General features: G+C 37.6%; 1 protein-coding gene across 7 annotated transcripts in view; it reads right to left on the bottom strand.

The window, feature by feature from the left end:
• Positions 1-3,029: 3,029 nt before the first annotated feature.
• The window catches only part of ENAH (ENAH actin regulator), a 145,446-nt gene continuing 135,658 nt past the window's right edge, over positions 3,030-12,817 (bottom strand). For 2 of the 7 annotated variants that reach the window (XM_084623363.1, XM_084623364.1), the window contains 3 exons: positions 11,678-11,756; positions 10,659-10,716; positions 3,030-3,838 (listed from right to left, as the gene is read on the bottom strand). In XM_084623363.1, the coding sequence (XP_084479489.1) occupies positions 3,801-3,838; positions 10,659-10,716; positions 11,678-11,756 (175 nt within the window). In that variant the 3' untranslated portion in view covers positions 3,030-3,800. The remainder of the gene's footprint in view (positions 3,839-10,658; positions 10,717-11,677; positions 11,757-12,817) is intronic. The other 5 variants (XM_084623366.1, XM_084623368.1, XM_084623367.1 and 2 more) reach the window with 3 other exon arrangements.

Raw genomic sequence — 12,817 nt, 5'->3', positions numbered from 1 at the left:
GGGCTTGATCCACCTTGAAATTGCTATCTGATGGGAGAATTTTTTTAAACAATAGCATTAATGTACCAATAAAAATCTTAAATAGCCACTGCTAAAAAACTGTCACAGTTAATTCATATGACATTTGTAGCCTGGTGCTTGAGAGGCAGTCAGCAGAGGGAGCACAGATTCATTAAACCTTTGTTTTCAGGACTGTACAGAAGGCATCAAAGCGGTTTGTGAAAACAAAGCAAGCAAGCAAGAAAGCCTGTATTGCTTTGTGCTCCCATAAGATACAAGAGGTAAGTGGAGGAAAGAAATCAATGTTTCCTAAATGGAATAAAATGGAGAGTAGAGAAATGTTAGTCTCAAGGCTCGAATCCAACAAATAATATTTGAAGTGTTACTTGGAGTATATGTTAAACTTGTCAGGCAAGATTTTTCCAGCCTTCTGCACAGCAATGTGAATCTTTAAGGGTGGGGTTTCTTTATTACTAGAGTTTAAATATTTTGTTACACGGGGAAACACAGCAGAGAAAAGGTTGGGAAAGTTCAATCTAGATTTTTTTCATAGCATTTTCTTGGACATAAGGGCAATAGCCTGTGCCGAGTCAGACCAATAAAGGGGATCAACAAAGCAAGACTGACAACAACCGTCTTGAATTTATGTACAATAGTTTTTCATTCATAATTTTCCAAACTCCCTTTGATAACATTCTTTGTAGAGCAAGCATTTTAAAAAAAAATCCCTTGAAATTTATAAACAGAACAGCAATATGTAAACTATCAAGTGGTAAAATCATAGACTAAAAAGGTATTTTTTGCATTTCAGTAAGACCCATTTAGGAATTACAACAGAATCTTCTAGATTTATCATTTATCAAGCTCCGCAAATGAATGGTGGCAACATATATATATATTGCAATTTTATTTCATTCGCTCAAACAAAACAAAGTTAGCATGTAAGAAATTTAAAATGACACAAATATGGTAAAAATAGCAGAGAATGAACTGAAAACTAAAAAGGAGATAAACCTAAATGCATGAAAATTCAACATTCATTAGTGTTTCATCTTCAGTTTTGATTGACACTTGATGCTTGAAAACTTTTTTAAACAATGAACTTGAAATCATGACAACTATCTGAAGAGATTTCAGCACCAGCACTAAGATTTATACATTCAGTTTGTTTGCAACTGACTTGTTAGCCACTTGTGTATAGCACAGATTTATCACAGATCAGATCACAGTGTTGAGGAAAGCAATACCTTCCTGGAATTAGAAAGGATCTCCTAAACTGTACTCAGTTTCAGACATCCACTGTACAAAAGCACAGAACCATCATAATATGGTTTTTAAAGAACTTATTTCAACAGTGAGCAAAATAATCTTAGCTTCTGTAGTTCATTTTAATTACGGAAATCTCTGGCAATGGCATAACTGTCAGCATGACAGCAAGTGGTTACAGTAAGCTTTAATTCAATCAAATTTTCTGGAAAGGACCAATTCAGCAACATGAGATTATGTAAAGTATGTATGTAGAAACAGCCAAAAAAAGACATCTGCTCTTCTTTCTTTTAAACAGAAATCATGTTAATTTTAGACCAAGGCACAAATGTTTAGTGCATAAACCAGGTTTCTTCCTCTCCCCCCTCCCCCCGTCTGACAGTTTAATTGTTTACTACTACTTTGGACCACTTATTCCCATTACATTTCTAGCAGGCTACTCTTGAACTTCCTTAAACAAAATCAAACATGATTTCTGACAAGAATAAACTTTCTTAATGTTAAAATGTTTGCAAAAACAAAAGGTATCAAAGATGAAAATGCCTCCTTTTATTTTGAGCTTGCTGCAATTTGTTTAATGCCTTCACTAATGCATGAAGATGGATGATCAGTTTTTGGAAAAATAATTATATTCTGATTTAGGTAATATTTCCATTGTAGAACAAGTTTACAATTCGAGTCTCTATAGAAACAGGAACATGTTTAAACTGGAGAAAAATTCCTTCATTCAAGCCTTTCCGAAGCAGAAAGTGCTGTTGATTTGCTTTGGTTTCCAGCACTTAGGAGCATATGCCATTTAAAACTTTTGTTCTATGAATGGAGCTAAGTAAGCTGTAACATGAACAATGCCTCCAAAACCACAGGTAATTTTTTTTCTAATCAGCAGTATAGAAAAGCAAATATGGCACTATTACAGCTTGGAAAAATTCAAGATGCAATGAAAAAGTGCAGATTTTGATCCACAATATTTTCAAAGCATTACGGATCTGACTTGCAGGATTTTTATTCCACTGAATTTTATTAGTTTAAAATAAGATTTGCATATATGATTTGCATATATTGCACATATATGTGTTTTAACACATTTTTAAACCATGGGAAAGGGGAAAGTGTCATCTCCCCTGAAAAGTTCTCACGTTGTTCACTAAAGCTAATGCTGCCCCACTACTGTTCTTTTGCTTCCCTTTTTCTTTTTCTGCTGTGACCTTGTGCTCTAATGCTCCATCATAGCCCTTTCCCTTGTTTCCTCAGAGAGTCAAAAAGCAGCCTCAGAGAATACAGAAGCAGGTAATTGTTGTGCATCCTGTACTACCACAGGTGCATCACTGGTAAGCGCTGAAAAATTTAAATCGACTTGGATTTTGACCAAGCTAAGAAATGAAACAGAAGTGAGATGGGAGTTTTAGAACCATTATTGAATCGGAAATACAAATAACTCAAGAAATGATACCAAAAGGATTAAGTACCTGGTTCTGTTAACATGGTTATTTATAAAAGTCACAAAATTTTCCTCATTATTACACATGCATGTAATATGACGAAAAATAGTGCAGAAATTAATAAAAATAGTTTTAAACCAAAACTATCGCCTTCCCCTCCTCCCGCCCCAACTCTTTTCCTTGGCATTAATTAAGCCTTAAAAATGAAAAAGGCTACTTAATATTTATGACATGCAATGTTTTTTGTTTAATTAAAAAGCTGATTGTGTTGTGTTAACCTTAGAAAAATGTCCACATGCATAAATCTTAAAAAAAAAAAAAAAAAAAAAAAAAGCAGCCTGAAAAATCTACTGTAAATCTACAACATACTAATGATTTACTTTTGACCACTGGTTTGTATTATGTAGAAGTCTTAGATTTGGTAAAGCATTGTAACAATTTAGGAAGGCATCTACATCTCTGCTTGCTTTTTTGTTTACAAAATTGCATGAAGGCTAACTAGAGAGGCTTCCTATGATAAAATTCCAAAAACTTGATATACCCTCGCTTTCTAGGTGATATCGCCCTTTAAAGCATACATTTCTAATTATTTCATATTTTGTGATATGAACTTACATATCTGCTCTTTGACGTTATTAATGGAAATATCAAATATGACAGGAAGACAAACCTGAGATACATTTGCAGTACAACAGGATAGCTTGCTAAATCCTTCATTAATAAAGAAAACCTCTCTGAAAAGCCTTCCCAAGCTTTTCTCCTTTTTTGTGTTAACAATGAATTCTGAAATATGTGCAATTTTATCTTGACATGAGAACATCTCAATGCACTGTGATCTTGTCTGACAAATGTGGGAATTTCTGCATAATCATTACAGTAACTTTTAGGACTCTTTTCCACCCTGTTGTAAAGGTCAGAAAAAAGCAGCAAACTAGGAAGGAAAAAGCATATCACCAGAGTGATGTGTCTGAAAGTTTTCAGAATGTCGTTTTCCCCTCCTTCCAAGTGTTCGTCTCCATTTTCTTCTAACAGCTCACAAAATGTAGTTGACTTTATACCAAGTGAAAGAGTCACATTGGCTTAGTCCTAGTCTTTCTATGCAGTATTTGACTTGCTCAGTTCTTGCCTGATTGCTGATTAGGGAAGAAAAAAGCATAAATTAGCATTATATATCTTTAAAAAAAAATACACTTGCCTAGACTGACACGTCTGTCCTTTGAACAAAAAGTTCATCCTACCAGAAGCCACCTTGTTAAAAATATAGTATACTGGACATTAAGATTGTTTGACACCACGAAACAGAATTTAATTCTGACCCCAGATTACATCTTTTTTCTGGCATAAAATATTCTGATATTTGATACTTCAGTTTGTTTCTCTGTCTCCACCCACACTACTATCTTTTTAATGAAATGAACCACAACCAGTACACGTGTCAGGAGGAGGATTTGGGTTCTATACCGACTTCCGCCATATTGTTTAAGTGGTCGCAGTATGTAGCATAGGTGACAAAGCAAGCAAAAACGGGAAGAAAAAAGAGGAGAGGGAACTGCTACATTAATGCATACAATAATTATTCATCCCAGTATTGAAAAATTAGTGTGGACCATGAGTAATTCCAGGGGCAAGTTAATGAGAGAAAGGAAAGAGAGATATCATTTGATTCATAAATATCTATAGAATCATCATTTCAATGGTGTCACCCGCTGCAGCATGAAGGGGGGGAGGGGGAGAAGGAGGAGGTCGTGTCACTGGCCCTTCCCCCACTACTTCCAACCTCTAGTTCCTCTGTTTTTTGGAAATTTTGATAATACAGTGTCATAGGAAACGGATTGCATTGGGTAACATTTAAAAGCCCTTTTCTCCCACAAAGATAGTGGCACCAAACATTACAAACTTAGAACAATGATGTAGATACATATTTGAGAAAATGTTTAAAAGCCAACTTTTTTTTAAATACATGCATGTCAAACTTGCAGCCCTCACAAAGTTCAATTGTGGCCTTTGACTGACCGTACTGTGTTATCAGTTAATGCTCAGAACATGATACCTGATTAGTTTTTTTAGTGTTACAGATTACTATAAATGGAAGGTTTCAGAGTAGCAGCCGTGTTAGTCTGTATTCGCAAAAAGAAAAGGAGGACTTGTGGCACCTTAGAGACTAACCAATTTATTAGAGCATAAGCTTTCGTGAGCTACAGCTCACTTCCTCAGATGCATATCGTGGAAACTGCAGCAGGCTTTATATATACACAGAGAATATGAAACAATACCTATTCCCACCCCACTGTCCTGCTGGTAATAGCTTATCTAAAGTGATTTCCAGCACAAATCCAGGTTTTCTCACCCTCCACCCCCCCACACAAATTCACTCTCCTGCTGGTGATAGCCCATCCAAAGTGACAACTCTTTACACAATGTGCATGACAATCAAGCTGGGCTATTTCCTGCATAAATCCAGGTTCTCACATCCCCCCACCCCCATACACACAGAAACTCACTCTCCTGCTGGTAATAGCTCATCCAAACTGACCACTCTTCAAGTTAAAATCCAAGTTAAACCAGAACATCTGGGGGGGGGGGTAGGAAAAAACAAGAGGAAACAGGCTACCTTGCATAATGACTTAGCCACTCCAAGTCTCTATTTAAGCCTAAATTAATAGTATCCAATTTGCAAATGAATTCCAATTCAGCAGTTTCTCGCTGGAGTCTGGATTTGAAGTTTTTTTGTTTTAAGATAGCGACCTTCATGTCTGTGATCGCGTGACCAGAGAGATTGAAGTGTTCTCCGACTGGTTTATGAATGTTACAATTCTTGACATCTGATTTGTGTCCATTTATTCTTTTACGTAGAGACTGTCCAGTTTGACCAATGTACATGGCAGAGGGGCATTGCTGGCACATGATGGCATATATCACATTGGTGGATGTGCAGGTGAACGAGCCTCTGATAGTGTGGCTGATGTTATTAGGCCCTGTGATGGTGTCCCCTGAATAGATATGTGGGCACAGTTGGCAACGGGCTTTGTTGCAAGGATAAAACCCAGGAACTTATCCTTGCAACAAAGCCCGTTGCCAACTGTGCCCACATATCTATTCAGGGGACACCATCACAGGGCCTAATAACATCAGCCACACTATCAGAGGCTCGTTCACCTGCACATCCACCAATGTGATATATGCCATCATGTGCCAGCAATGCCCCTCTGCCATGTACATTGGTCAAACTGGACAGTCTCTACGTAAAAGAATAAATGGACACAAATCAGATGTCAAGAATTGTAACATTCATAAACCAGTCGGAGAACACTTCAATCTCTCTGGTCACGCGATCACAGACATGAAGGTCGCTATCTTAAAACAAAAAAACTTCAAATCCAGACTCCAGCGAGAAACTGCTGAATTGGAATTCATTTGCAAATTGGATACTATTAATTTAGGCTTAAATAGAGACTTGGAGTGGCTAAGTCATTATGCAAGGTAGCCTGTTTCCTCTTGTTTTTTCCTACCCCCCCCCCAGATGTTCTGGTTTAACTTGGATTTTAACTTGAAGAGTGGTCAGTTTGGATGAGCTATTACCAGCAGGAGAGTGAGTTTCTGTGTGTATGGGGGTGGGGGGATGTGAGAACCTGGATTTATGCAGGAAATAGCCCAGCTTGATTGTCATGCACATTGTGTAAAGAGTTGTCACTTTGGATGGGCTATCACCAGCAGGAGAGTGAATTTGTGTGGGGGGGTGGAGGGTGAGAAAACCTGGATTTGTGCTGGAAATCACTTTAGATAAGCTATTACCAGCAGGACAGTGGGGTGGGAATAGGTATTGTTTCATATTCTCTGTGTATATATAAAGCCTGCTGCAGTTTCCACGATATGCATCTGAGGAAGTGAGCTGTAGCTCACGAAAGCTTATGCTCTAATAAATTGGTTAGTCTCTAAGGTGCCACAAGTCCTCCTTTTCTTTTTATAAATGGAAGGAGTGCTTCAAGTTGATTCGCCATCATCTACAAAAAAGAAATGATTCAGAGGTATTGATCATCAGCTTTGTTTATTATGCCAAAGGAGTTGTAATGAGGCACTGATTGAACATCAGCATCCAGCCAGAAATTACTGGAATCCATCTGCAAATAGTATGTACACATTTGCATATCATACTTTACATCATATAATTAATTACAATCCTTAAGTAATTTATTACAAAATCCTCATTTTTACTTTGGTTTTGATCATTTTAGGCATCAACCAGTAGCTGAATTTGTGGAGAATAATATCACAGAAGACTGGTTAAACACACAATGCTTGGTGGCACTTTACATGCTATAAGAAGTGAACCAATATCATAGAAGATTAGGGTTGGAAAAGACCTCAGGAGATCATCCAGTCTAACTCCACATCTTTACAGTGATATGTGAAATTGGCTCCTTTGTTGATGGCACTGGCATTCCTGAGGCCCCAGGTATTTTGCATAGTGACAGTACTGTGAATCAAATTCTTAAAGGGAAAAAGTTGTGATATGCTATAAAAGAACACACCCAAGCACTTGCTGCCCTTAAAAAATGCTACCTAGATGTCTTCTTTGGAAAGCATAAAGATGTGTTTGAAGTCATTTCCCAAAGGGAACAGGACTTACGAGACCTGTTCCCTGCATCCAGTGTGCATTCCACTCTCAATGACCTATTGTGCACAAAGGAGAGCTTCAATATCACAGAATGGGTCAAGCAATTTGAAGAAGATGAGTCAGCGACAAAGCCAACTTTCAGGATGGTGCGGTGATACATTAAGATGGTTGAGTCTTTCCTGCTCTTTATTCCATCTGTCAGGACTGCTAATTGGAATTTGCACCTCACAGCACTAGAAGACTTAGTCAAATGCTTTTTTGATTTAGATTTAGCCACCTATTCGGCAATGATTGCCTGGTATCTCGCTGAAATAAGAGGTGTAGAAAAGTCTGACCCCGATATACGAGACGAATTTCTAAAAGGAAATTGGGATGTTTAAAGGTTGCCAGTTCCCTTCTGTTCAGTTGGTTCAGACAATGGCCCAGCACATGAAAAAGAGCAATGAAAGTCATTGGGGGAGTTGGTGGGCATAATAGCACCCACATGATCTTGTTTTTCCTGACAGGCCCAGAACTCATGTTTGACAGGTATGCAGAAGAATCATTAAAAATATTACCAGAGAGAAGAGACTCAGTAGTATTGTGCCTGTCCAAATCAAAATAATTGACTCCACGAACATCTTCAACGTCACAATGAAGCTACTATCTCATACTCACACAAACTGCACACCCTGCAGGAAAAACACTCCAGCATGCAAAGAATTACTCAAAGAATTTTGTCATTGCATGGTGTAATGAAGCTGCTGCCTTGCATCGTTCTGTGGAGTTTCTTCGTAGTTCCCATGAGGAGGCTGACGCTACCATTATTTTGCATGCTATCAGTGCCACAGAAACAGGTGCTCTGGAGCTCTGGAGTTTTGCACACGGCATAGGTGTTGTGGTGCTCTCTGTCAGACCCTGCCCAAGATTTCTGCAAGATTGTTTTAGTGCTTGCTGCTGGGAAACAAACTCACCATAGATCCCCCAGCAATGTGCTCTGACCACTTGGACCACCAAAAGCCACCGCCCTGCCAGGTTTCCATGCCCTTTCAGGATGCAACACTCCTGCAAGGCCTTTGGCTGGAAAGACCAAATTATTTTATTGGAAGGCATTCGATTCGGCTAAGGCTCTCTCCCTCACTCTGAAGACGCTCAGCACGGCTGACACAGTCACTGATGCGATCATAAATGCACTAGAGGAGTCCATATGCCAAATTTACCATTTGAAGACTAACATTACAACACTTTGAGTTACAAAGGGTGGATGCTTTCCAAGAAGCAGACAAATGGAAAAAAACTGCCACTGACAAGAGGTGCATTTACACCTGCTCCTGAATCAATCCTTCAGATAATCAAATGCTGGTATACAAAGGCCAGATGTTAACTGCCTTGTATAGAGATGTATGAGTGCGGCACAGACAAAGATCAGCCTGACAATGTGTGTAGCTGTTGTGCCCCCGATGGAGACAACACCAACAGTGACTTTGATGAATAAATGTTTTCAGTCCTACATGTCCAGGCTAACTTCCCTAGTATTAGCCAAGATCGTTGTCATTTTTATGTAAGCAATGCAACCCTGTGTTAAACTATAATTAAAAAGGTGACTTTTAAACAGTTTCTTAAGCGTGTAGCTACATATTTATTATAGATGTGTCATGTTTTGTATCATTGTGTTAGTGGAAAAAGGGCTCTTGAATGATACCTAACTCTGTCCATTCCCAATGACAACGTATTATCAAAATTTCCACCAATCAGAGGACCTGGACCTCGGAGCTGAGGGAAGGGAGTGAGTCTCCCCTGCTATGCTGCAGAGGGTGACACCACTGAAATTATGATGGCAGATTTTATGAATCAAATGATACCTCCTTTATCTTTCTATCACTAACTTGTCCCCAGAATGAGGTTTTCCTAAATTATACTCCCAGACTACATTCTATTTTCTCTATAATGTGAAAGTAGGCAACAATCACTCTGTTCAGGGCTGATTAACACATTACTGGACACTTGGCAAACATACACAGATGCTGCTTAGTTTAAATGAAGCAAAATCTATGCACTAGGAGCCAGTCACTGACTGACTTGGATAGAAAAGGGTTAATTTACACCTCTCCTGTCCAGGTCAGTCAGCTATTAGCACCTGCTGCATGGATACTGTTCCATTAACCTCCAGGTGCCTGCCTCCCCAGGACTCTGAGTGGCCCCTCTCCCAGCTGGCTTCCCTGTCCAGCACCTGGATAATGGCAGCAAAGCTCCATCTGGTTCAGATACTGGCACAACAGCTAGCCCCTGACAGCCAGGAGGAGGAGCAGTGCTAGCTACCCCATTGACCATTAAGGTTTGGCCTCACCACCTCTCCATCATGACAGGGGGGCAGTAGGACTAAATTTAAATAAGCAGCTTTGTGACCTGGTGAATGGGGTCACAGCACCACTCAGATTGTCTCTCCGTTATAACCCCCTGAATTGGGTCCTAGGTACATGGCTAAATTGCCTATTTTTTAATCAGGTCTTGACTCTGCTACTCTGATAATATTTATCATTAATCATTATAAAATATAGTGTTATCAGTACTGCCAACCCCAAATTTAAAACAAAAACTACGCCACCCTCCAAAAAAATTCTGAGCCTGGTTTTCAAATTATGAGATTAAAACAACAATTTTGGAGTTTTTTGTCTTTTGGTTTTTTGAGCCTTTAGGGGTCATGTTTTCAAACTCTCCCAAAATGAAGAGGGTTAGAAATCTACTTATTTTAAAATGAAAGCCGTGATTAATGTAAAATCCCACTTTCTTGAATCACGTGATTAAGAAAAACACCAAATATCAAGAATTATGATAAAATGTTGAAAGCAGTCATTAGTATAAAATGTCACAGGATAAATACTGACTGTTTTGAAATATGTGCCTCAACTGCTCTGGCTTTTATTTTAAGTGGTACATTATTATATGACAATCTTGCCTTTCCTAAACTAAAGCAACATCATGAGATGGAAAACATCTGCAAGAAGGATCTTGCTCAATTTCTGCACCATCCATCCATCCACTTATAAAGACAGACATTGCTCAGCATCATTGCTGTATCCAAAAACCCTGCAGATAAGGTATAAAGTACCTGATTGTGCAAGAATCATCAAAACAAATTAGGATAAGTTAGTTTTTCTTTTACTATGTGGTAATGAGAAAAGGAGTGGACATTAGAAAGAGCAGTTCTATCATGAACTTGGCATTCTAGAATCCTCAGAATGTAGACAGAATCTTAAAAATAAGTTTCCATTTCTACATCTTTTCAGCTTTAAGAAATGCTTATCCATTCCTTAAGACTTGGAAATCCAAAATATGTAGTGAATCAAGTTCATACTCACCATCAATGAGTTCTTCCTTTAATTTTGTTAATTCCTTTCTCATTTCATCTAAAATATCCTATGGTATCAGAATATAAGTAATAATAAATCAGTGTGGTTTAAACTTTCAGCTAAGAAAAAAATGAAAGTAATTCTAATTTTTGTTCATTTTGAAACATCTCAAACTTATATTCCAGTCTGTATCGATATCTTCAAAATTCACCCTTAAACTCCCTTACTATTAGTAAGTAATAAACATCCTTTTTAAAAAATATGCTTCCCAAATCTTATAATTGATTTCTATGGTACTTATCCCACCTGAGGTGGGAGGTATGTGAGTTACAAAGATTTATTGCACAAAATTCATGTTCTCTCACCACAAGTGGTGGCAATTTATGTAAAACTAGCAAGCATAGCTAGAACTACAATTGCCCTGCAGATAACATGTGAAAATCCAAAAAACAAACAAAAAGAGAACCTAGACCAACAAATTATTCTCAGTTACACAGATAAAAAGTAGAATCTGACAGTAGTGCTATCATAATGCCCCCTCTCATCTCTCTATCTTCTTTTCTATTGCTGATTTGATATTTTAGATGATAGTCTGAAAATGCATTTAAATCCAGAATGTGAAGGAATACAATTCTTGTGAAAATGTACTTTTCAACTTGGCATCATCGATAATCATTGAGAACAACAAAGAACCATCCAAAGGACTGCTGTCTTGCTAAAACTTTACCATTCTCCTCAATTGTTATTAAGATGGTACACTTTTTTGTTATAGCTGAAAATATTAAATCAAACACAATAATCATTATCAGTTAAAACAATCTTGAGACTATATTCCTGACTTTGCTATATGTCATTGCAAAATTATAGCTAGTAGAAAGTATTTAACCAGATATAAAAAAAGTATCCTGGATTTAGGTTTGAAACTAGGCAAAGGTTAAAGTTTGGTATTTAATAAAGAACTGTTGAAAGTCTTTAAAAATTCTGCTATTACCTATTCTGAAAAGGTATCTATTGAAGGTACTATATACCTGCTTCAATCTGTCATAGTCTAGCCCTTCCGACTGTACTCCATTGGCACTGGTTTGCCCAGATGGTGTAGATTTTGGTCTGTAGAACATAAAAAAGAATCAATGTATTACAGGTCTCTAATTACTGTACTGTATGTAGGCTTATTACAAAGCAGACCCCCCCGCCCCCCAAAAATTAATATGTTTTGTTTATAGTTACTATCTTCCAAGATTGTGATAAAAAATTAGAATGAAAAGAGGATTTATATAAAGATGTAGGCAGCCCCAGAGACACCAAAGCTGTACATACAGAATGGAAACCACCAGTAAAGGGCATTTTCCTGACATGGAAATATTAACTATTACATTAATATATAATGACAAGGTGGGTGAGGTAATATCTTTTATTGAACCAATTTCTGTTAGCAAAAGTAACAAGCTTTTGAGGTACGCAGAGCTGTTCTTCAGGTTAACAGGTACAACACTGCAAACAAATAATATATAATGAATTATTAGTTCAAAACAGGAACAATTGAAGAAGCAAAACTATTTTTGTCAGTGATATCTTATTTTCTCCTCCTAGAGCACATGAGAAAGGAAGAGCATCTCCTCTGAATTTATCTTGTAAACCCTTTATATTTTTTCTTTTTTAGTTTAACTTCTTACTCATTAAAAAGAGGCTTATGTCACAATGACCTTTCCCTTCTGATTAAAGAAGGCAGTATGCTGACCCTGCTACAATGTAATACATGGTGTGCCTCCAAAAAGAATGCTGGATTGATCTATTCAAAACATGCTTGCAAACTGTGTGAACCAGATGATTTGAACATTTACAGAAATTACTAGTTTGGAAGTTGTAACACATTTCTGATGCATGTAATCTTTTTCCTTTAAATCACCTACAAATTTGTTTACAGAAGACTATGCCACATTTTAAAAATGTTCTGCATGCAGAGCTAACATTCTTAAGTAAACAAGCTACATAGGAGGTTTTCAATAAGATCTCCACATTTGTATTTTCTGCCCTCTTCCATCCATGTAGTGTACATCGCTCACACTTGGGAACATAGATACTTGCTGCAGATATCTCCATGTCTCAGGAAATGTTTGCCTGATGGGCTGGTGTGGTACATTCAAGGGATGAAAGTTTTGAAAATAAAA

This window comes from Lepidochelys olivacea (genome assembly GCF_965140295.1).
Source record: "Lepidochelys olivacea isolate rLepOli2 genome assembly, chromosome: 3".
In the NCBI taxonomy this organism is placed as follows: domain Eukaryota; kingdom Metazoa; phylum Chordata; order Testudines; family Cheloniidae; genus Lepidochelys; species Lepidochelys olivacea.
Note: the sequence above shows the minus strand (reverse complement) of the source record. Positions and strands in the feature narration are given on the sequence as shown.